At 45.0% G+C, this 26193-nt stretch overlaps 1 protein-coding gene across 1 annotated transcript in view; it reads right to left on the bottom strand.

The window, feature by feature from the left end:
- Positions 1-26193, bottom strand: part of PCNX2 (pecanex 2) — a 1017260-nt gene that overhangs the window by 682218 nt on the left and 308849 nt on the right. The window contains exons 8-9 of the mRNA XM_030194986.1: positions 22226-22319; positions 756-891 (exon numbers count right to left, since the gene is read on the bottom strand). Of these exons, the coding sequence (XP_030050846.1) occupies positions 756-891; positions 22226-22319 (230 nt within the window). The remainder of the gene's footprint in view (positions 1-755; positions 892-22225; positions 22320-26193) is intronic.

The raw sequence follows: 26193 nt of genomic DNA, 5'->3' as shown, positions 1-26193 counted from the left end.
GTATCAAGGGCTGTGGTGGGCCACCCTAGTTCCACTGGTATCACAGACTGCTGAAGGCCCTAGGACAGTTGATGTAACCTTAACTTGGCCTAATAGAGATGCACAGCAGGATGGATTAGGATGTGGGCTGGTAACAGGGAGGGAGGGCAATTTTGAGACCTACAGGGCTCTGCTGCAGGACCCATTGGAGGCCTGTCTTGTAGCACAAGCCTGTGGCATATGGTACAGCATTTGACATTCAGGAGGAGCTGCTCTGATTGTGCACAAAGGCAGATATTTTCTGACTACCACAGACAGCATGTAAAAAATAAACACTGAATGCAGCAGTTGATTGTTGACCCATTGATTTTTAAAGTCAACTCTCATATGTATCATCTGTTTGAAAAATGAGGTTTTGCACATGCTTGGAACTGCATGTACAACTGAAATTGTACTCTAAAATGTGAAAAACCCCATATGAACACACAACTTTGACTGAACAGAAAATAATAAAAATGGCTCTAGAATAAGTTACCGTTTATTGACAAGAGAGTTGTGTGAATACATTTTAAATACAACTAAGGGAGGGCTTGCATTGGTGCCTGCCCTGAAAGATGTAAATCCACTCTCTTTTTTACTTCTTTCCTTTGAGATATTTAATTAACTTCCTTTCAATCTGACCATTTGATTGCACACCACTCTGATTATGCCGAAGGGTGGTATATCAAATGAAATAAACCAAATTAAACTTTAGAAAGTAGGATATTTTAATGTACCTGTGGTGTTTCTGACTGGTTACTCCTGGCAACCATAAGTACAAGCTGTTGCTGTTGAGCATTTGGTGCAGGGTCACAAGATGATGATTCTTGACTCTCTACAGTGGTTGCATATGAAGAGCTGAACCGCATGTCTCTGTACACAGAAAATTATAACATGCATATATTATTATTCATATTGGTAAGTATGATAGAGAATAATAGTCCATAAAGTTTAGTTTTTCAATTACTATTTTGTCCAAATCTCTTGAGAAACTATCACTGCAAATAACTGCACTCTCTGTGTAATCCTCCATTATATAGGGATTACTGAGTGGTGTGGTTCTTCCCTGGAGTCACTGGGGGGGGGGGGGGGGAGCATGTGGGATGTCCCCAGATGGGAGGGAAGTCCAGGAGCAGGAGTTGGAGCAGGTGAAACCTGTTCAAGGCCAGGGTGTAACCCTGAGAGTTACATTGCTGGAAGGAGGAAAGTCAGGGATGTCTGATCCTGAGGGTACCAGATGCTGAGCAAAGACATCAGGACCAGCTCTGAATTATAAAGCCCAAAGGGATCAACAGAAGAAGTGATATTTTGTATATACCTTGAGTTACCATCTGAAGTTGTTGAAATAGTGGATGAGACTGTATCAAATTGGTCTGGGATAGAATGAAACAAAACCCTCTTAAAACAAATGCTGACTGTATATAAAGGTTTGTACTGTTACAGAGTTCAGTAAAGTTGCATAAAAATTATAATTCCTTGGTGTGTTGAGCATGCTTTTGGGAGGGTGAGCAAAGAATCTGTTCCTGGACTGTTAAAGCATATTCAAGAATAAGCCCAGCTTAACATCCTACGGCCTGGCCTGCGCTCAAGCTCAAAAGAAAAGGACTGAATTAGGTGCGAGGAGTAAGAAAAGGTGAAAGTTCTGTTTCTGGCCCAGGTCTTTACAGAGAGAGAGAACTGAGCTGGTTGGTTGGACCTGGGTTACACAAAATGGCAGGACAATGGGATTTAAGCTGGAGAGACTTTCTTTTAACCAAGGTTACAAATTTGATTTTCCAGTGTTGGAGAAGTGTGGAATAGGGCAATAAATGCCCAGAGAGACTGTGGATACAGACCTGGGACTTACAAAATATTGCCTGCACCAGAGAAAGACTACTTGATTTCGAACAGCAAATTTGAAACTTGCCCTCCCAGAAACAACTGTGCAAGCTGGCTATACCAACTGCCAGGCAGACTGGAGTGATAACATCTGAACTGTGAGTATCTGGGGAAAGTGGCGGGAAAGATCCGAGGGAGCATTATGGCTGCTGTTCTCATGCTTACAGCGGGGGGAATGGAGGAAAGTGTGCCAAATCATTAACCGCTCTGTGGAATTGTGGGAGCAAGTTTCCATTGGACGTTTAGCTCGTCTGACGTCACACACAATGATAGAGGGCGGAGGTTGAGCGTGTGGACCAAGAGTGTTGCTCGTGGAGATAAAAGCCAGAGAGGAGCATATGGATTGTGTAGAGGAGTTTAAGTTTGTGTTGGTTTGTGAGAGAGATTGAGTGGAGGAGATGGTGCATCAGTTGTGTGCAGTTGTCGAGATGGCAGTGGAGGATGGCGTGAGAATGGGCCGAGTCATCTGCCTGTGGTGCACCTACCAGAGTGACCCGCTCCAGTGTGGTTGTGCTGCCAAGAGTGTGGTATGGGGTTCTACAAGAGAGAGGAGAGCGTGGTGACCATTACCGTAGAGGTCCCAGTTCTGAGGGAGATTGAGAAAGAGAAACCCACCAGAAAGGACCAGAGCTACATCCAGACAAGGATCTGGGAACGGAGAAAGGCAGAATCCGCTGCCATGAGTTCCGTGTGGGAAGGCCCCAAGAAGATGGGCGTGGCTGGGTCAGATCCACCAAAGCCAGAGAGCCCACATACCAGCTTGAGACCGGGAGGCTCAGCGACACCAGAGGTGCCTACTAAGAGGAGGGGGAGTGAAGGCAAGGAGGAGTTGAGCCCCAGCATCCCCCAAACCTCATCCCAGATGGTCAGTAGTCCAGAGCCTGTGATCACAGGGTGGAAACAGAGAGTGTTGGAGAAGGAGATGGTGCTCCCCCAAGAGGGAGTGTCACCAGGACCCAAGACAGCATCACCAATACCAGAAGCCCTCCGGGACACCTGGAAAGGCCTCAAGGCAGCAGAGAAACTCCACATGAAAGAAAGAACGGCATCATGTGGAAAGTGCCCAAAGATCCAGACATGGGCCTGCCAAAGCACACCACCATGTTAGAATATCTCTGTCTGGCCAGGGGGTAAGTGGACGTGAACATCCTTGTGGCCCTATGAATATAAGAGTAGCCATCCATCTAGCCCAGTATCCTGTTTTCCAAACAGTGGCCAAGCCAGGTCACAAGTACCTGGCAGAAACCCAAATCGTAGCAACACTCCATACTACAAATCCCAGGGCAAGCAGTTGCTTCCCATGTCTGCCTCAATAGCAGACTATAGACTTTTCCTCTAGGAATTTGTCCAAACCTTTTTAAAACCCTTGGCCACTTCTTGGGTAGTGAACAGCCCAGAAGTGGAGTATTTGCTCCGGAGGATCTGGATGCGAACAGGTACGCCTGTGGAGGGAGTGATACCCAAGGAGTTGGAAGGCTGCTGGCTGGGCGACCCAGCTCCTGCTGAACTGCTGGACGAGCCCTGGATTGAGCGAGGGAAAGCCAATGGTGAACGTTTGCCTAAGGTGGGCCAGGTTGACTGGAACCTTAAAAAGCTGGTATGAGGCATGTGGGGATTGCATTACTCATAAGTGCCTTTGACTGACATGTGCCTGGTGGATGGTAAGTGAGAGGCATAGGTCCAAGCTGAGATTTTCCAGAGGCTCCTAGAGTGACACTAGCTCACATGTTTTGGCACTGCTCATTGATACAAACTTTCTGGAGGAAGCTAGTAGAATTGTTGTCACTTAGGACTTCCTCACAGGGTTAGAATGTAACCCAGTGATTCCCAAACCTGTCCTGGGGAAACCTATCAAGTCAGGTTTTTAGGATATCCACGATGAATATGCAGGAGATTGATTTGCATATACTACCTCCTTGGTATGCAAATCTATCTTATGAATATTTATTGTAGATATCCTGAAAACCTGACTGGCTGGGGTTCCCCAGAACAGGTTTGGGAGCCACTGGTTCTATAGTGCAAGAAGTTTGAGAGACAGGCCTCCTGCTAGCCCCCAACACAACCATCAGGTCTGTGTGACACACTGTTGCATCACCACATCCCAGCTAAGAACTGCTAATCTAGACCAAAGTTGGTTACCCACCAGATGGGACACTTAAGGGGTCATTATACTAATGTATAGTACAGGCTATTCATAAATGATCCCCTTAAGGTACTCACTTACTGCATGGTGATCCCATCCACATGGGTTTGATGACATCAGTGTCATGTTGGGATACACAAGTAGTATTTTTTTTTTAAATCACCTTTATTGTGAGTATTCAAGGACATTGAAAAGACAACAGTAGTTCAAAGAAACATGCCATACAGCATACAAACACTAGAGAGAACAATATGCACAGCTACAGTCTAAACTCTAAAGAGAACAGGCATATCTTGAAAGAAAGAAGGTGAAGAGGGAGTGAAGAGGCTGGGGTTGGTGTACCATATAACCACTCTCAAACCCCCCACCATACTGGATATATATAGGCAGGGGTGTGTTGGTAAATTTTTAACAACAGGCTCTTTCTCCGGATGTAGCCAGCTCTGCAGTTGGAAGGGCCAGGGGTGGCCGGGGGAGCGACACTTTCCTCTCTCTCCTCCCTCCCTTCGTGCGGGCACACTAGGCATACCTTTGCTGGCAGCCAATAAATGGACTGCCACCACTCCCTATGTCTTGCTCTGAGCAGCATGCTGGAACTTCTCTCACATGCTTGAGAAGTACCAGCCTGCTGCCCAGAACTGGAAACAAGGAGCGGGGAGCAGCAGTAGTCTATTTACTTGGCTGGAAGGGCTCAGCATCCCCACCAGCAAAGTAAAAGAAATTCAGCAGGGGGCCCAAGCCCACATTTGGGGAGCCAGTTGTTAAAGTAGCCATGGAGGGCCCTACTTTAACAACCGGCTCCCAAAATTCTTAAAAACTTAACAACCGGCTCTTGCGAGCCTGTGAGAGCCTGCTCCAGCACACCACTGTATATAGGCCTCCAATCATAGGTAAACAAAAGCCACGAAAGAGGGGCTAGGGCAGAGAACGGAACTCACAGAACACATTTTCAATAAACCTACAGTAAACCTCAAACCCTCCTGCCCGCCCACCCTCCCTCCCTAAACCCAACCATTTCCCTCCCCACCCTTTAGTGCAACCATCATTCACCTATTCAAAATCAAACTACTATGAGTAAGAGTACTCCAGTATGGTTCCTAAACTGATTAGAGACCGCTTGGGAGAATCTTGAGATCCCCACACCCCTATGTTCAACGAGAAGCAGATTAAACATCAAATCATGCTACTGTGACAGACTAGGTGTATGACCACTCCTACACAGTAGTAATAGCATTCGTTTCACAAGTAATGATGCTTTGGATATGAATAATTTGCTCCCATCTATGTGTATAGAGGACAAGTATCCTATATAATAAAACGCACCTGCTCTCTGTATCCATCTCCTGAATTGACATCACGTACTTCCGGGTTCGTCACAAGCAGAAGTGATCAACCACACAAGGTTTCTCGGCTTCAGAATGTTGGAGGTGCATTCTATTAAATAGGATTGGTCAGTTCCTTGAAGCACAGCCAGAGCTCAGCGTCCTGCACAGCAACGCTCAGACACCAGAGAGAGAGGGGGGCCTGACACCAGAGAGAGGGAGGGAGGGGGGGGCCTGACACCAGAGAGGGGGGGGGGAGGTATCGCTGTCTCACACACACACACACTCTCTCTCACACACACTCTCTCACAGTCAATGTCTTTCTCTCTCTCACTCTCACACACTGTCTCTCACACACTCTGTGTCTCACACTGTATCACATTCACTCTCTATGTGTCACACAGTCACTCACACACTCTCTTGGTCTCATACACTCAGTCTCACAGAGAGTCTGTGTCTCACACACTCTCTCTCTCACACATACTGTATCTGTGTGAAACACACTCTCTCTCTCTAACACTGTCTCACATACGCACTTGCACACACTCTCATTCTCACACACACACTCTCCCTCTGACACACTCGCACCCAGACTCACTCTCTCTCTCTCTCACACACACACACTCGCACACTCACTCTCTCTCTCACACACAGTCACTCTCACATACACTCTCTCAAACATAAACACTCCAAGGAAAGCCTTGCTAGCGCCTGTTTCATTTGTGTCAGAAACGGGCCTTTTTTACTAGTTTGCATATAAATAGTACATCAAGAGTTGGAGAGTCAGTGTGGTGTGTCCTAAGTGACATAAAAATTCTATAAGCTTCCTCCAGAAGGGCTACATCAAAGACCAGCGACAAAACATGTGAGCTAGTGCCGCTCTAGCAGCTTTACATTTGGGACATTCACCTCCAGTAGCTAAATGAGCCCTATAAGCCCTTCAAAGAGGCACATGTACTCTAAGTAAGAACTTATAGTCCAGTTCTCGATAGTGATCAGGGGGAAATGGAAAATACAATCTCAAATGACTTCCAGTTCAGGAACCAACAAAACAGGGAGCTATTTTAGATCTAGTCCTTAGTTGAATGCAGGGCATAGTATGAGAGGTAACGATGTTGGGTCTGCTGCGAAACAGTGATCATAACATGATCAAATTTGAACTATCTGGAGTGAAGTCAGAAAGGAAATCACAAATGAGGATGTTATAATGCCTTTGTATTGCTCCATGGTGCAAACGCACCTCGAATACTGTGCGCAATTCTGGTCACTGCATCTCAAAAAAGATATAGTGGAATTAGAAAAGGTGCAGAGAAGGGTGATGAAAATGATAACGGAGATGGGACAACTTCCTTATGAGGAAAGGCTAAAGAGGCTAAGGCTCTTCAGCTTGGAGAAAAGATGGCTGAGGGGAGATATGATACAGTTTTTTATAAAATAATGAGTGGAGTACAACGAGTAGACGTGAATCACTTGTTTACTCTTTCCAAAAATAATAGGACTAGGGGGCACACAATGAAGCTACAAAGTAGTAAATTTAAAACAAATCAGAGAAATTATTTCTTCACTCAACATGTAATTAAATTCTGGAATTCGTTGCCAGAGAATGTATTAAAAGCAGTTAGCTTAGTGGCGTTTAAAAAAGGTTTGGATAGCTTCCTAAAAGAAAAATCCATAAACCAGTATTAAGATGGACTTGGGGAAACTCCAGTACTTATTTCTAGGATAAGCAGCATAAAATGTATTGTACTGTTTTGGGATCTTGCCAGGTACTTGTAACCTGGATTGGCCACTATTGGAAACAGGATGTTGGGCTTGATGGACCTTCGGTCTATCCCAGTATGTTCTTATGAAAGGGCCACTACGATAAAATGAGGAAAATGGCTAAAAAAGGCTTAAAGGATTGGCTGCAAAAGTTAGGACTTTAAATCAGGCATGGACTTTGTTTAAAAATACCATCTTGGAAGTCCAGACCAGATGCATTCCACATATTTACAAATGACAGCTAGCATGGTTAAAAGTACTACTACTACTACTACTATTATTTAGCATTTTTATAGCGCTACAAGGCGTACGCAGCGCTGCACAAACATAGAAGACAGTCCCTGCTCAAAGAGCTTACAATCTAATAAAAAATAATCAAATCAATTAATGTGTACTGGAAGGAGGAGAGGAGGGTAGGTGGAGGCGAGTGGTTACAAGTGGTGAAGTGAAAGAGGTTATTAGAGCTAAAAGAACATCTTTCAAAGAATGGAGAAAGGATAAATTCCAGGTAGGATTGCCCTGGCTCCACCCACAGTATGCTCCAGCACTATGCACTTATGAACAAGATTCCCTAAAGTTGTGTGCACAGTTGCTGTTATAGAATACTAGTGTAAGTCCACAGTTACGCACCTAATTTTAGGTGTGAGTACTTATGCTAGCTCAATGGCTGGTGTAAATTCTTGCACCTAACTGCTGGCCGTTAGGTGCGTAAATGTTAGTATTCTATGACCTTGATGCGCAAGTGTTGGGCATGGCATGCAACTGCTCCTCCCAGGTCCATGCTCTATTGCACTTATGCGCTTTGGATTTGCATGCACAGTTTATAGAATACCAATTTCGGGCAGTTATATGCATAACTGCTAATGAGTGCCCATTAGTGGCAATTAACAATTATAGCTAATAATTGGTCATTAATACCAATTGGCAGCTAATTATTAAATTAAGTTTCACACGTAACTGATATGATGATATAAATTGCAAATGCCACTTTACACACTACGTTTAATATTGTTCGTGCAAGTTTATAGAATTAGGGGTATCTGGGTAAGAGTAAGTCACTCATGGCTCAAAAATCGCTGAGAAAAGAGAAGACCAAAACTAGTAATGACGACGCCAAGATGGTGGAGACGCCGGATGCTACAGCGGCAACGTTTACAGAGACCCAGCTTTCACAGTTAACAACGGCAATAACGAAAGCGCTACAACCCTGCTGGGAAGAACTTAATCAAAAATTGGAGGAAGTCCACACAACAATGGATGGATTGGCGATATGCACTGGGGATCTGGAGGCCCGTGTCTCTGCACTGGAAGACGACACACGCGAGCAGGGCCCGGATTTAACCTGTTTGACAAAGCAACTTGAAGAACATCTTACCAAATTAGAAGATCTGGAAAACCGTTCAAGGCGTAACAACTTGCGGATTGTAGGGCTTCCGGAGAATATTCCAGAGCGGAATCTAACCCCTTAGATTGAAGCTTGGCTGTCGAAAGAATTGGCGATCACGGACTAGATGGGCCCCTTAGTAGTGGAACGTGCACACCACGTGAGCCAGCTGAGGATAAAAAAAGGCCCAGAGTGGTACTGTTAAAACTGCTGAATTACCGTCATAAACTAGAAATCTTCCAAGGCTTTCGTTTAAAGAGAGAAACCTTAACCCATGAGGGACAACGTATTTTGATTTTTCAAAACTTTTCACCAGCTGTTCAAGAGCGGCACCGGAAATATCACTCACTCTGTCAGTCTCTCAACAAACTGGGAATCCGTTTCATGTTGATGTACCCAGCTCACTTAAAAGTTTTTGAGAAAGGACAGTGGCAATCTTTTAAATTAGTGACAGAGGCAAGAACCTTCCTGGCAGAAAACGGCATAGAAGTCCCAGACCAATGAACAATAATCTAAGGACACCAAATAAGAATTTCAAATGTTTTCTTGCAGCTTGGAATGATAGTTGCCACCGGTGGAGAAGTTCTCTGCTTGGACATATGTCACAAAGAGGCGTGGGAGTCCCTCGCATCATGAGTGTCTATCTGCATTCTCCCTATATCGGAGTCAGGGCGAATGACTACAGGTTAGTTAAGGGATGGGGTCAGGTGGGATATTTGGGGGTTAGGGGAGATGGCATTGTTGTGTGTATTTGGAATGTGTGTTTGTGTGAAGCGAGTGCTGAACCAGTAAAACTGTGCATTGCAAAAGAATTCGTAAACCAATTGAGGACAGGAGGGCAGGGAACAATCACTCCGTTTTGGCAAGGTTAATGGGCTTGGAGAAGGCGATCCTGGGTGGGGCTAGCGTTATTATCAGACCAGAGTAGTTTCTTTGCATTTGTACTCTCCCTGATAGCCCAATGCCTATCATCCTTGGCCACCTTTAAATCTAGACTGAAAGCCCACCTCTTTAACATTGCTTTTGACTCGTAACCACTCGCCTCCACCTACCCTCCTCTCTTCCTTCCCGGTCACATTAATTGATTTGATTTGCTTACTTTATTTATTTTTTGTCTATTAGATTGTAAGCTCTTTGAGCAGGGACTGTCTTTCTTCTATGTTTGTGCAGCGCTGCGTATGCCTTGTAGCGCTATAGAAATGCTAAATAGTAGTAGTAGTAGTAGTAGAATAGCCTCATGGAACGTGGGAGGTATTACCTCCCCAATTAAGCACTCAAACTTCTGACGGCTTTAAAACATCATAAAGTAGACATTGCATGCCTGCAAGAGACCAGACTCTCCCCTGAAGAACATGCAAAATTACAACGCCACTGGGTGGGAGAGGTGTTTTCAGCTTCCTCTCAGAGCAGACGGGGAGGGGTAGCAGTTTTGTTTAGAAAAGGAGTGTCTTATAAGTCCTCAGTGCTGCTTAAAGGCGACCCTCAGGGGGAAGAATGCTGGCTTCGGCCTAACCCCTGGTAAGCCTTTCCTCAGCTGAGAGGTGCCTAGCTCTACCACGGGCTGCCTTTCAGGTGCTGTGGAGGACTTGCAGCTCATCTGCATATTCTTTACAGCCTTCTCTGGAGTGACTCCCAAGTCCACTCCGATCCACTCAGGGCCTCCGCTCTAGGTGCCCAGCGCTCCCACCAGGTGCTCTGGAGGACTTGCAGCCTTTCTGCATATCCTCACAGCTGTGTGTTACTCCCAGGTCCATACCGATCTTCCCAGGGCCTTCGCTCCAGATGCCCAGGGTTTCCAGGTGCTTTTTGGCTAGGATCAGGCGACCCTCAGGGGGAGGAATGCTGGCTTCGGCCTAACCCCTGATAAGCCTTTCCTCGGCTGAGAGGTGCCCAGCTCTACCACCGGCTGCCTTTCAGGTGCTGTGGAGGACTTGCAGCTTATCTGCATATCTTTTACAGCCATCTCCGGGGTGACTCCCAGGTCCACTTCGATCCACTCAGGGCCTCTGTTCTAGGTGAGGCACGCGGGGCATTTTTCTCTTTACATTTATTTTTCTCCCAGTTACTACTTATGGCTCCAGTACACTTTTTCTTCTTGGTACTGTCCCTTCCTAATCTGTTTCTCCATCTGAAACCACTGTACACTGCAGGAACACATTGTCCACCCTCTGTATTCATCATCTCACCATCTCTTTTTTCCTCTTCCTTTTCCTCAGCTCTCAACCTTCAACATTTCCTTCCTTCCATTCATCCATCTCCTTTTTATCTGAGTACATCTCGCCTTCGTCGCTGTCGTTATACCTCTCCTACTCTTCTCTGTACTCTCTTGCTCCTTCTCCTGCTCTCCACTGGGGACATTAATCCCAATCCTGGTCCTCCACATCAGCTCTCATCCTATTTGTGCAGGTCACACCGTGATATCTCCAATCTAATTTCTGTTCCTCTCCTCCCCCTTTCTTCCCTGCCTTTCTCTTGCGCTCTGTAGAATGCCCGCTCTGTCTGTAACAAACTTTCCTACATCCATGACCTCTTTATCTCTTGTACTCTCCATCTGCTTGCCCTAACTGAAACTTGGCTTTACCCAGTCGCGGCCCTATGTCATGGAGGTTATCTTTTCTCCCATACTTCTCATCCGGTTGGCCGCGGAGGTGGTGTCGGGCTACTACTTTCACCCTCTTGTAGATTTCAACCTCTTCTTCCACCTCTGTTTTTCTTCCTTCGAAATCCACTCCATCGAGATTTCAAATTTACTACCTCTTTAACTGCCACAGGCAGAATAAGCGAAAGAATGCTGTTAGATCATGCACTGGGATCGTTGTCATCGCAACGGAACTGTAAGACTTTAACACTGGCTGAACGAATAGAAGTTCTTTAAAAATTTGAAAACAAGCAAAGTCAAGCATCTATTGCTAAAGAATATGGTGTCAATCCCAGTCAAATTTCACGTGTCTTGAAGCAGAAAGACCAGCTTCTGGAAGACTGGCAAAACAATTGAAATCCACAATGGAAACGAAAACGGGCGGGAAAAGCTGAGGAGGTAGAAGATGCTCTTCTTCTATGGTTTTCTTGAGCCAGGAGCAGACAGTTTCCTGTGGAAATGTGACTAGGAAGGAGGTAAATAGAAGCAAGGGGAAGCTGGGTAGGGGGTAAGAGAAGGAAGAAAGGGGTTGGATGCCAGAGAGAATGGGCAATATGAATGAAGTGAGGAAGGTGGATGATGGTTGTGCAGTGGTGAATACAGAGGGTTGAAATAGGGGACTAGGACTGGGTAAATGATAGTGGAGGGACAGGAGGCTGAGGAAAGGGAGAGACAAAGGGGCCAACGGGAGACCAACTTCTAAAAGTCAGCTTTTGTGCAGGCTTAAAAGGTGACTGCAATACAACTTACTTTGTTATGCCTGACTAATGATTTGAAATAATACAACTGCCAGAAGAACTGAGACCCCCCCACACACAGTTCTGCGACAGAGCGTGCCGACCGGAGGACTCAGAGAGACGCTTCAACTTCAAGCAGGGGAGGGCTGCAACCGGAAGGCGTGCACTGGCGCACAAAGGTGCCGCAGTGGGAGGAGGCGTCATCGTGACATCATCGTCGTCAAGAGTGGAAGGCTGGAAGGAGACAAGGCAAGAGCAGCGCCGCCACGTGCAGCATTGCGGGGGAAACTGGGAACCAGGAAGGCGCATGGGCAGGCAGGCCAGAGCAGAAAGGACACCACTGGACCCCCCTCCCCATTGGTTTGGACCCGACCCGTCGTCGAACAGCTAGGCGGGCCGCCAGGAGGGAGGTGCCCTTGAAGGCAGGCACCCCCCTGCGGTGCTTACCCCGCTTACCGAGTTGGACCGGCCCTGCATCTAACTAAAAGGAAGCTATAAAACAGATAGATAGATAGATAGATAGATAGATAGATAGATAGATAGATAGATAGATAGATCGATCACTGGTCAGGAATTTCAGGCCCTTATCTCATCAGCTGGGGGGCCAGTTGCAGCGAAATCCCTAAGTCTTCATATGTCCAGGAACAAGTCTTTTCTGCACGATGTGTCCATCCACAGAATGAGCCCAAAAGCTCTGTTGCAAAAAGCCCCCTATGAGGAAAGGCTAAAGCGGCTAGGGCTCTTCAGCTTGGAGAAAAGGCGGCTGAGGGGAGATATGATAGAGGTCTATAAAATAATGAGTGGAGTTGAACGGGTAGATGTGAAGTGTCTGTTCACGCTTTCCAAAAATACTAGGACTAGGGGGCATGCGATCAAGCTACAATGTAGCAAATTTAAAACAAATTTAAAAAAAATTCCACTACACTTTTTGGAGGAGAAAGGATATGGATATACCCGGACGTTACAAAGCAAACCCAACAAAAAAAGAAAACTATTCTTGGCAATGAGAAAAAGGACATTGGAGATAGGGGGTTCTTTTTTTCTTGCCTACCCATGTAAATGTAATGTTAAGTTGGGTTTAAATAAGTATGTTTTCTATTCACCAGATCAGTTAAAATCCTTTTTAGATTTAAAGCAACTTAAATAATATTTAACATCTAATAAGTAATTTTGATTGGGAATATGCAGCAAATATTTCCTTAACATTTATTTCCACTTTGTAATCTTCTCTTTTCTTTTGTTCCTCCATCCTTGAACTGTGGTCTGAAGAAGCTAAATATTTTCTTTGTTTGAATTAATTATATGGTATTATTCTCTAGCTGTATTTCATAAACAAGTTATGCTTGTTAATTATTTGAAAATGATAAATAAATAAATAAAATAAAAAATAAAAAAAAAAACAAATCGGAGAAACATTTTCTTCACTCAACGTGTAATTAAACTCTGGAATTCATTGCCAGAGAATGTAGTAAAGCCCGTTATCTTAGCAGAGTTTAAAAAGGTTTGGACGGCTTCCTAAAGGAAAAGTCCATAGACTGTTATTAAATGGACTTGGGGAAAATCCACTATTTCTGGGATAAGCAGTATAAAATGTGTCATGTTTATGACTTTTTCTTGGTTTGTGCTCCTCTCGCCCTCTGGTGGCCAGAACCGGTGGCTGCCATAGACTTTCCAGACTCTCTTTTCGGTCCAGTCCAGATATTGTAGCCCTCCAGTCTTGCTTGGAAGTTTGGCAGCTAGCTTCACCCTTAGCTGCCTTGAGATTGCTGCAGTGACCCTCAGCTGCTGATGGGCTTATTAGCCACCTGGAAACTTTCTGCTTGGCCTTTGCAACGCCAAAGGTCCAGGTTGGTGTTTGTGCTTAGTGCACTTCTGCCTTGTCTTGCTTAGCCTTGTTTCGTAGTTAGTGTCCCTAGTCTGTATTCCTTGCCTGTTAGAGTGTCCTGAATCCTGTCTTGAATCCAGTCCTGATTGCTCCTTCCTGTCTGCTTTTGGCTTCCTTTCCCTTCTGGTTATGAACCTTGTGTTTGTTTCCTGCCTGTTTGAGACCTGTACCTTGAACCCTGTTCTAGCCAAGCTTGTGTTTGTTTCCTGCCTGTTTGAGAACCTGTACCTTGTACCCTGTTCTAGCCAAGCCTGTGTTTGTTTCCTGCCTGTTTGAGACTCTATATCCTTTACCCTGTCTAGTCAAAGCGCAGGTGAAGTATTGTCCAGTCATGCTAGTTCCTGTATCCTGCTTGAGAATCCTGTATCCTGTCTAGTCCCAGTTGGTGGGTTTTTGCCTGCTGCTGCCGCTCCCCGTCAGCAGCCCAAGGGCTCACGATTCCAGACTCCTCCGTGAGAACCTAACAAAATGTTTTGTACTTTTTTGGGACCTTGCCAGGTATATGTGATCTGGATTGGCCACTGTTGGAAACAGGATGCTGGGCTTCATGGACCTTTGGTCTTTCCCAGCATGTACTTAAGATAAAACTTATCCAGGAATGTTCATGAGGTTTCAGTCATATGCTCTCAGTTCAGGTTAAAAAAAAAACCACTGGCCAGGTGGCTTATCTCCCGAACCTCAAGCATACCCCGTTTCCCTCCTGCACAAGCTGGCTTCAGAGGCATTCCAACCTGTTCTTGAGATGTGCCTTATCTCATACATTGTTCTTGAGATGTGCCTTACATTTCAGCCTGTTCTTTGAGATATACAAGGAAAGTCACTTTTGTTCAAAGACAGAAGATTTTAAAAATGTATTATCAATTAAAGAAAGATTGAAAAGCAGTATTTTCCATCACAGGGTGCGTGCGGAGGACTACTCTGATGTGATGAAATTTAGTATAAGGTGCATCTAACACTAGGGCTTGAAGTTCACTGACCCTATGAGCTGAAGTAACAGCCACCAAGAAAATGACCTTCCAGGTCAAGTACTTAAGGTAGCAGGAATTCAATGGCTCAAAAGGAGCTTTCATCAGCTGGGTGAGAACGACGTTGAGATCCCATGACACTGGCAGAGGTCTGACAGGGGGTTTTGACAAAAGCAAACCTCTCATGAAGCGAACAATTAAAGGCTGTCCAGGGATAGGTTTACCCTCTACATGCCAATGATAAGCACTAATTGCGCTGAGGTGAACTCTTACGGAGTTGGTCTTCAGACCGGACTCTGACAAGTGTAGAACGTATTCAAGAAGGGTCTGTGCAGGACAAGAAAGAGGATCTAGGGTCTTGCTGTCACACAGGTGGCAAACCTCCTCCATTTGAAAGAGTAACACCTCTTCGTGGAATCTTTCCTGGAAGCAAGCAAGCCCAGGAGACACCCTCCAAAAGACCCAAGGAGGCGAATTCTAAGCTCTCAACATCCAGGCCGTGAGAGCCAGGGACTGATGGTTGGGATGTAAAAGCGACCCCTTGTTCTGGGTGATGAGGGTTGGAAAACACTCCAATCTCCATGGTTTCTTGGAGGACAACTCCAGAAGAAGAGGGAACCAAATCTGACGAGGCCAGAAAGGTGCAATCAGGATCATGGTTCCGCTGTCTTCCCTACTACAGGTATGGGAGGATACGCATACAGAAGGCCTGTTCCCCAGTGTAGGAGAAAGGCACCTGACGCTAGTCTGTCGTGGGCCTGAAGCCTGGAACAGAAATGAGGGACCTTGTGATTGATCCACCGAGGGGGTGCCCCACGCTCGGAAGATCTTGCGGGCTACGCACATGTTCAGCGACCACTCGTGAGGTTGAATTACCCTGCTCAGTCTGTCGGCCAGACTGTTGTTTACATCTGCCAGATAAATAGCTTGGAGAAACATGCCGTGACAGCATGTCCAAAGCCAAATCTGAACAGCTTCCTGACACAGAGGGCGAGATCCGGTGCCCCCCCCCCCCCCCCCCCCCCCACACTTGTTGGTGTAATACATAGCAACCTGATTGTCTGTTTGAATCAAGATTATTTGGTTTGACAGCCGATCTCTGAAAGCCTTGAAAGCGTTCCAAATCACTCGCAATTCCAGGAGGTTGATCTGAAGACCTGTTTCCCGGAAGGACCAGGCTCCTTGAGTGTGAAGCCCATCCTAGGAGGGATGCATCCGTCATCAGCACTTTTTGTGGCTGAGGAATTTGGAATGGTCGTCCCATGGTCAAATTGGACCGGACTTTCCACCACTGAAGAGAATTTCGAAAATCGGTGGAGAGTTGGATCACATCCTCCAGATCCCCCGCAGCTTGATACCACTGGGAAGCTAGGGTCCATTGAGCTGATCTGATATGTAGACGTGCCATGGGAGTTACATGAACTGTGGAGGCCATGTGGCCCAAAAGTCTCAACATCTGCCAAACCGTGATCTGCTGAGATGCTCATTCTATGGATACCAGGGACAGGTGGTTGTCTGCCCTTGCAGTGGACTTTGATCCTGGGGAACTGAGTTCGATTCCCACTGCAGCTCCTTGTGACTTTGGGCAAGTCACTTAACCCTCCATTGCCCTTGGTACACAATAAGTACCTGAGTATATGTAAACCACTTTGAATGAAGTTGCAAAAACCTCAGAAAGGCGGTATATCAAGTCCCATTTCCCTTTCCCTTGCCTAGGGAAGATAAGCCCGAGCTGTCTTCATGTACAGCAGTGCTCCAATGAATTCCAATTTTCAGTATTGGAGGCGTCTTTCTGAATATAAACGAGCTGTTCAAACAACGGGAGTTCTAACCCGATTGTTTCACTTACTTCTTGCGCCATAGTTTGCAAGTTGACCGATAGGAGTTTATTGACCCCTGATGCAGGCGGTTGTACGCCGAAACACGGCCCGTGTCGGGTCTTTGTGATATTAAAGGACTACATTTTTCTCAATCCTGAAGGCCCAGTGTTTGCTTTTTTTGTTTGCCTATTTGTATTTGTATGCTGTTTTCCCTCTCTTTTGTGACTGTATATATTTAACTGGAGCCAGTCAAAAGCTCATCCCTTGCTTTTGCTGGGGAGCAGCAGGGGCCTTAGGCGCATGCTGTTGACAAGAACGAGCGAACTGGGGCTGAGCCTGACTAGGCTTTCGAGAAGCCGGAGTGTACCTATGCCTAGCATATGAATAGGGAGCACTCCTCCTCTCCCCAAAAAAACTTCCTAGATGAGGAGGTTGTAGCAGAAGGCGTCCGGCAGGAGAGAGAATCCATAGCATCATTATGCTTCATGATCTAGTCAACAAGATCCTCTACTTTTTCACCAAAATGTTTGTCCCCCTGGCAAGTCTGCACATCACGATACCTTGAGCAGCGATTCTGGATGCCACATCAAAAGAGTTGTAAGCGCCCCGGCCAGGAATTTATAACACGCCTTCTGCTGCCTGACCACCTGGCGAAAAGGCTTGGCCTGCTCCGGAGGGAGGGCATCAACCAAGCTAGACAGCTGCCTCACCAAGTTCCACAAGTGGACAAGAGCTGTTAAGACTGGATTCGGGCAACGAGTATAGCGGCCTGATACGTCTTCCTTCCAAAAGAAACAAGGTCATAGCTTCTCTGCCTGGCATAGTCTCTGCGAGGCATAGTCTCTAGTACTCTTGGCTCTTTTGAGGGCGGAGTCCACCACCATGGAATTGTGGAGTAATTGAGACCTCATCAATCCACGTTCACCGTGGATCCGATATTGGGAATTAGCTTTTTTCTGGATCACGGGGCCAGACAGAGGGAACGACCAGTTCCGCATAAGGACTTCCTTCAGTACCTTATGTAGAGGAGCCGTCACAGCCTCTTTACATAGTAACATAGTAGGTGACGGCAGAAAACCACCTGTACGGTCCATCCAGCCTGCCCAACAAGATAAACTTATATGTGCTACTTTATATGTATGCCTGACCTTGATTTATATCTATCATTTTCAGGGCACAGACTGTAGAAGTCTGCCCAGTACTAGCCCCGACTCCCAACTACTAGCCCCGCCTCACAACCACGGGCGCTGCCACCCAATCTCCACTAAGCTTCTGAGGATCCATTCCTTGTGAACAAGATTCCTTTATGTTTATACCACGCATTTTTGAATTCCGTTACTGTTTTCATCTCCACCACCTCCCGCGGGAGGGCATTCCAAGCATCCACCACTCTCTCTGTGAAAAAAATACTTCCTGACGGTTTTCCTGAGTCTTTCCCCCCCCTTCAACCTTATTTCATGTTCTCTAGTTATACCGCCTTCCCATCTCCGGAACAGGTTTGTTTGCAGATTAATACCTTTCAAATATTTGAACATCTGTATCATATCACCCCTGTTTCTCCTTTCCTCCACGGTATACATGTTCAGGTCAACAAGTCTCTCCTCATACGTTTTGTAACGCAAACCCCATACCAGTTTTGTAGCTTTTCTTTGCACCGCTTCAATTTTTTTACATCCTTAGCAAGATACGGCCTCCAAAACTGAACATAATACTCTAGGTGGGGCCTCACCAACGACCTGTACAGGGGCATCAACACCTCCTTTCTTCTGCTGGTCACACCTCTGTCTATACAGCCTAGCAACCTTCTGGCTACGGCCACCGCCTTATCACACTGTTTCGTCTCCTTCAGATCCTCAGATACTATCACCCCAAGATCCCTCTCCCTGTCTGGACATAGCAGACTCTCACCGCCTAACACATACGTCTCCTATGGATTTCTACTCCCTAAGTGCATCACTTTGCATTTCTTCACATTGAATTTTAATTGCCAAACATTAGACCATTCTTCCAGCTTCTGCAGATCTTTTTTCATGTTTTCCACTCCCTCTGGGGTGCCCACTCTGTTATAAATCTTGGTGTCATCCACAGAAAGGTAAACTTTACATTCTAACCCTTCTGTAATGTCACTCACAAATATATTGAACAGAATCGGCCCCAGCACCGATCCCTGAGGCACTCAACTACTCACCTTTCCCTCATCCAAGAGAATTCCATTTACCACCACCCTCTGGCATCTGTCCATCAACCAGTTCCTAATCCAGCACCACGTCGGGTCCTATCTCCAGCCTGTCAAGTTTATTCAAGAGCCTCCTGTGGGGAACCGTGTCAAAAGCTTTGCTGAAATCTAAGTAGATTACATCTATAGCACATTCCTGATTCAATTCTCCGATCACTCAGTCAATGAATTCAATGAGATTCGTTTGGCATGATTTACCTTTAGTAAAACCATGTTGTCTTGGATCTTGCAAACTTATTGGCTTCCAGGAAATTCACTATCCTTTCTTTTAGAATCGCTTCCATTACTTTTCCAATAACTGAAGTGAGGCTTACCGGCCTGTAGTTTCCAGCTTCTTCCCTGTCACCACTTTTGTGAAGCGGGACCACATCCGCTGTTCTCCAATCCCACAGAACCTCTCCCGTCTCCAAGGATTTATTAAACAAATCTTTGAGAGGACCCGCCACAACCTCTCTGAGCTCCCTCAATATCCTGGGGTGGATCCCATCCGGTCCCATGGCTTTCTCCACCTTTAGATTTTCAAGTCGTTCATACACACTCGCTTCCATGAATGGTGCTATATCCGCTCCTATAGAGTGGAGGAGTAGCCTAGTGGTTAGTGCAGAGGACTTTGATCCTGGGGAACTGAGTTCGATTCCCACTGCAGTTCCTTGTGACTCTGGACAAGTCACTTAACCCTCCATTACCCCTGGTACAAAATAAGTACCTGAATATATGTAAACCACTTTGAATGTAGTTGCAAAAAACTCAGAAAGACGGTATATCAAGTCCCATTTCCCTTTCCATTTTCATATGTATTTTCACCAATCATAGTAACATAGTAGATGACGGCAGAAAAAGACCTGCACTGTCCATCTAGTCTGCCCACGATAAACTCATATGTGTATACCTTACCTTGATTTGTACCTGTCTTTTTCAGGGCACAGATCGTATAAGTCTGTCTAGAAGTATTTCTCGCCTCCCAACCACCAGTCCCGCCTCCCATCACCGGCTCTGGCACAGACCCCGTATAGGTCTGCCCTCCCCTATCCTAGTCTCTCAACCACAAACCCCTCTTCCCCCCGCCACCCAATTTCAGCTAAGCTTCTGTGGATCCATTCCTTCTGCACAGGATTCCTTTATGCCTATCCCACGCATGTTTGAATTCCGTTACCGTTTTCATGTCCACCACCTCCCGCGGGAGGGCATTCCAAGCGTTCACCACCCTCTCCGTGAAGAAATACTTCCTGACATCTTTCCTGAGTCTGCCCCCTTTCAATCTCATTTCATGTCCTCTCGTTCTACCGCCTTCCCATCTCTGGAAAAGATTCGTTTGCGGATTAATACCTTTCAAATATTTGAATGTCTGTATCATATCACCCCTGTTCCTCCTTTCCTCCAGAGTATACATGTTCAGGTCAGCAAGTCTCTCTTCATACGTCTTGGAACGCAACTCCCATACCATCCTCGTAGCTTTTCCTTGCACCGCTTCCATTTTTTTAACATCCTTCGCAAGGTACGGCCTCCAAAACTGAACACAATACTCCAGGTGGGGCCTCACCAACGTCCTATACAGGGGCATTAAAACCTCTTTTCTTCTGCTGGTCACACCTCTCTCTATACAGCCTAGCAACCTTCTCGCTACGGCCACCACCTTGTCGCACTGTTTCATCGCCTTCAGGTCCTCAGATACTATCACCCCAAGATCCCTCTCCCCATCCGTGTCTATCAGGCTCTCCCCACCTAACACATACGCCTCCCTTGGAGGTCCTTCTCCAGAATTTTCTTCAGTGAAAACAGAACAAAAGTATTTGTTTAGAAAATTTGCTTTTCCTTCATCATTATCCACATAGCGGTTTGCAGCATCTTTCAGTCTCACAATTCCATTTTTAGTCTTCTTCCTTTCACTAATATGCCTCAAGACATTTTGTCACCCCTCTTTACATTTCTAGCCATTTGTTCTTCCGCTTTCACTAGACGTATCTCTTTCTTGGCTTCTTTCAGTTTCATCCGGTATTCTTCTCCGTGTTCCTCTTCTTGAGTTTTTCTGTATTTCATGAACGCCAACTCTTTAGCCTTTATTTTCTCAACCACTTGCTTGGAGAACCATATCTGTTTCCTTTTTCTTTTGCTTTTATTTACTCTCCTTACATAAAGGTTTGTGACCATATTTATAGCTTCACTTCACCTTTTAACTATGTTGGCTGTCATTTGCTCTTCTATCCACATTTGTAAATACATGGAATACATCTAGTCTGGGCTTCCACAATGGTATTTTTAAAAAATGTTAAGATATTAAGGATATTAGACTAATACAAAGAGCCTTAAGATTATATGGTATATTGTGTGATATATTCAGTGTTTGCTGCTAAGTAAGTAATGAAATGTAATTAAAACTCTGCAATGAAAACTTCTCTCTTGTTATCCTAATTAGAATAATTGACTAAAAATTAAGAGATATGCTAGGGATGGGCAGGTATGAAGCCTGAACTAGGCCCTGCTGTGCCTTCTAGAGACTATCTGTTAATGTTAGTGGAGGAGTGGCCTAGTGGTTAGAGCACCAGTTCAAATCCCACTGCTGCTCCTTGTGATCTTAGGCAAGTCACTTAACCCTCCATTGCCTCAGGTACAAACTTAGATTGTGAGCTCTCCTGGGACAGAGAAATATCCAGTGTACCTGAATGTAACTCACCTTGAGCTACTACTGAAAAAGGTGTGAGCAAAATCCAAATAAATAAATAATGCTGTAAGCTGTGACAGGTAAGTTTCTACCTCTGGCAGAAAGTTCAAGTTAAAACTAAGGGGAAAAGGGTTTTACACTATGGAAACTGGTTAATAAAGTATGTTTTCCTAAATTCAAACTGTCTTTATCAATAAAGCTACAATTTCTCTTATCGCCAATCTTTACATCACCAAACCACAGAGAAAAATAATGTTCTCTTACCCAGAGAAATGTCCTCTTCTCTCAGAACTTCTCAGAAAGGTTACCTGGGACCTTTCCTATGCACATCCCTAGAAATCCCTAAGATTATAGTAAGAAAATACTTCCAACTGGGCTAAAGGTCTTTGGAATACATCAAACAAAAATTACAAGCATCTTCATCATATGCCACAACTACTGTTCTACCGTGCATTATATTTTCATTGAAATTTTTAAGACTGTCCTAACCCTTCCCAGTTAGACTGCTACTTTTCTAGCCATTTCCTCTGAAGACAGTATAAGAAAGCACTTCTAAAGATACCTCCTTTTAAATTAGCTTACAGCCTGTTTACATGTCTAAGTATGAGGCAAATTCCTTTCTGTCTCCTTTATTCTGACAATCACATCCTATAACATCGCCAGAAAAGATCAGACAATTTGCTCTGCATTCTGGTTCTTACCATTTAGTTTTCACAGTTGGACTAAAAGATAAAGCATTCCAGCAATATAATCTTCAAAAAAAAAAAGAAATTACTTACTGAGCAACAGAAAAACACTCGGGATTGGATAGATGATGTTGGAAAGGTCTCTCTTTCTGACCTCCAGCATTTAAATAACAGGATCTAATTTCCCCTAGAAATATAAAATTTTAACATCAAATTTCTGTATATCACATAATTTAGCATCTACTTTAAAATAAAGTCATACTTTTTTCTGTATTAGAAACAAACTTCAAAACATATTTTTTTTTAGCAAATTTCTGTACAAATAAAATTACAGCCTTCCCATGATAGATGTCATAAGAGAAAAAAAATACCAATGCTTGAACCAAAAGATAATCTGAATCACCCACAAAAGTTCTCCACTTCTTGTTTATTAATATTTAATAGCTTGAGGAATTCAACAGTGGGGAGGCTGGATGAATCCTCACTGCTGTTGCCATTATCTTGTAGTGCAGTGGCATTGTCCTCAATACATTTTACTATTATCCTCGATGTGTTAACATAACCTGCAGTGATGCTGATGCAGTCCACCTAAGGCCAGTCTCCTTAAGCAGGGGCAACAGGGGATGGCCACACAGTACATCCCTCACCCCAGCAGCAGAAATGGTCCTGCACCTGTGACCTGACAGCAGTGGCACCTTCCATGGGTTGCCACTGGTATTCCTCCCCCCCCCCCCCCATATACTCTGTTTTCACACATGCATGAAAACCAAGTATGCATGGGAGGGTGGCCTACCCTGTTCATACTCAGTTTCATAAAAACTGAGTATGTAGAGGAACGGAGCCCGGTACAGTGAGGCAGACTAAGTCCCAGGTGGGAGGGGGGACACTTCCAAACTGGTCCACACAGGGCCCCAAAACCACTAAGGCCAGCCTTGAGTCCACCAATAGAATAAAACATTTTATATAACCTCACATATAAATCAGACAGGCAAGCTGTGTCCTTTGCGTGAGCCTTCTGGCTTTCTGCCTTTCCAGAAAGTGGTAGAAGGCCCAGGAAAGTTGTGGAACAAGAGGAGTGTCCAGTATAATCAGTGGGATGACTCTGCTGATAGCAGAATCCCTCCTCTGACTACAAAACTTAGAACCCTCCTTGTGACAGTGTCCTAGGTCCATATCTCTTTTCTCTGACCCTTCAGAAATAAAGGAGGACCTTCTAGCTAAGCCAGAGCAATGTAGGAATAAAATATATAGAAGTCTCATGTAGTCACCCAGACTAGCACATACAAAGGCATAACTTAGGTTATAGAGTGCAAGAAACAGAACCTGGAAAGTTGCCGACGTGTGCATTGCTGAGGGATCAGGGGCCGTCTGCAGCCCAGATAATCACAGGGAAATGAGAAGGGGATGTTGAGCTATCATGTTATCTACACCCAGGCCCCCTGACCACAATCATTGTGATTCAGAAACAACTAAAGCCAAAGGACAATAATCTTATCATCAAGCAGGAATGCTACTGCCTTGGGTTTGAATCTCCTTCGGCTGTGCAATTTAAAGATAGGGAGAGACTATTTAAAAATATGGAACAGAATGATACAGCAAAGTACCTGGTGAGCTGTTTCATTCTGCTCCATAACTACAAGGGAGAAAGAGGAGACACTAAACTGTTATGATCCAAGATATCTAAGGCTGAAGGATATCAGTTAGTTTAGTTTAGTTTACTTTAGTTCTAATAAACTAAAGTAAACTAAACTAAACTAACTGATATCCTTTATTAGAACTTGATATACTGCGTAGCCATAAAGGTCTTAGCTGTGTACAATATAAAAAAACAATAACACAAAACATACACAAATAGAACTCCATATTCAAATAGGAAAGGTTATGTCACACACATAAAAACAAAAACAGACAGGAGTGCACTCTGCTGCACATTTAAAACATATAAACCTTGCAGATGGGTATAGGTGATAGGTATAAGAGGCTTGGGGAAGCTAAGCCTCCCCAACCAGAAACCCCCAACTTTCACTGGGTTAACTTGTTTCAATTGCTGCCAGTAGTGACACTGCATCAACTAAATCAGCCTACCTCGAGCCTTTGGCCTTTTCTGTGATGCATCCCACCCTCTCTGATGCAATTTCCAGCTTCTGCAAGGGCGGGATATGTGAGAGGGAAGGCCGAAGCCCTAAGGCAGGCTGATTTAGTTGATGCAATGTCACTACCGGTGGTGATTGAAATAAGTTAGAGGGACAGATGCTGGAACTGAGAGAAGGGGGGAGAAAGGGGAGATATGCTGGAACCAGGAGGGGGGAAGGAGAAGGAGAGACTCTGGACCTGCGAAATGGAAGAGAGATGCTAGAGATATCTAGGGATAGAGAGATGTAGGAGGTGCTGCTTTGCTGGACCTGGGAGGGAGGGACAGAGAGACAGGATAAGATGCTGGACCCAGGATTTGGAGGTAGAGGGGGCAGGATAGATGCTGAACCAGTGGAGAGGAGTAGAAGGGAGGGAGAGAGAGAGACAGACTGGAGGAGAGGAAGAGAGAGGGAAATAAACTGGACCCTGGAGGGAGAGAGGGAGAAAGATTTGGGTGAAATACCGAGGAAGATTTGGGTGGGATACCGGTGTCGGAAATGATATTTCAAGCGGACGAATCGGAGAAACTTACTGACTTCATGTTAAACCTGGAGGACGTAATGGGCAGTTCAGGAAACTGAAGAGTAGCAAATCTCCTGGACCGGATGGTATTCATCCTAGAGTACTGATAGAACTGAAAAATGAGCTTGCGGAGCTACTGCTAGTGATATGCAATTTATCCTTAAAATCGAGCATGGTACCGGAAGATTGGAGGGTGGCCAATGTAACGCCCATTTTTAAAAAAGGTTCCAGGGGAGATCCGGGAAATTATAGACCGGTGAGTCTGACGTCGGTGCCGGGTAAAATGGTAGAGGCTACTATTAAAAACAAAATTACAGAGCACATCCAAGGACATGGATTACTGAGACACAGTCAGCACGGCTTTTGTGTGGGGAAATCTTGCCTGACCAATTTACTTCAATTCTTTGAAGGAGTAAACGAACACGTCGACAAAGGGGAGCCGGTTGATATTGTGTATCTGGATTTTCAAAAGGCGTTTGACAAGGTACCTCATGAAAGACTACAGAGGAAATTGGAGGGTCATGGGATAGGAGGAAAAGTCCTATTGTGGATTAAAAATTGGTTGAAGGATAGGAGAGTGGGGTTAAATGGGCAGTATTCACAATGGAGAAGGGTAGTTAGTGGGGTTCCTCAGGGGTCTGTGCTAGGTCCGTTGCTTTTTAGTATATTTATAAATGATTTAGAGATGGGAGTAACTAGCGAGGTAATTAAATTTGCTTATGACACAAAGTTATTCAAAGTCGTTAACTCATGACAGGATTGTGAAAAATTACAGAAGGACCTTACGAGACTGGGAGACTGGGCGGCTAAATGGCAGATGACTTTTAATGTGAGCAAGTGCAAGGTGATGCAGGTGGGAAAAAAGAACCCGAATTATAGCTACGTCATGCAAGGTTCCACGTTAGGAGTTACGGACCAAGAAAGGGATCTGGGTGTCGTTGTCGATAATACACTGAAACCATCTGCTCAGTGTGCTGCTGCGGCTCGGAAAGCGAATAGAATGTTGGGTATTATTAGGAAAGGTATGGAAAACAGGTGTGAGGATGTTATAATGCCGTTATATCGCTCCATGGTGCGACCGCACCTTGAGTATTGTGTTCAATTCTGGTCACCGCATCTCAAGAAAGATATAGTAGAATTGGAAAAGGTGCAGCGAAGGGCGACTAAAATGATAGCCGGGATGGGACGACTTCCCTATGAAGAAAGACTAAGGAGGCTAGGGCTTTTCAGCTTGGAGATGGCTGAGGGGAGACATGATAGAGGTATATAAAATAATGAGTGGAGTGGAACAGGTGGATGTGAATCGTCTGTTCACGCTTTCCAAAAATACTAGGACTAGGGGGCATGCGATGAAACTACAGTGTAGTAAATTTAAAACAAATCGGAGAAAATCTTTCTTCACCCAA

The sequence above is a fragment of the Microcaecilia unicolor genome, chromosome 3 (assembly GCF_901765095.1).
Source record: "Microcaecilia unicolor chromosome 3, aMicUni1.1, whole genome shotgun sequence".
Classification (NCBI taxonomy): domain Eukaryota; kingdom Metazoa; phylum Chordata; class Amphibia; order Gymnophiona; family Siphonopidae; genus Microcaecilia; species Microcaecilia unicolor.
The sequence above is the reverse complement of the archived record's forward strand: the minus strand, read 5'-3'. Positions and strand labels throughout refer to the sequence as shown.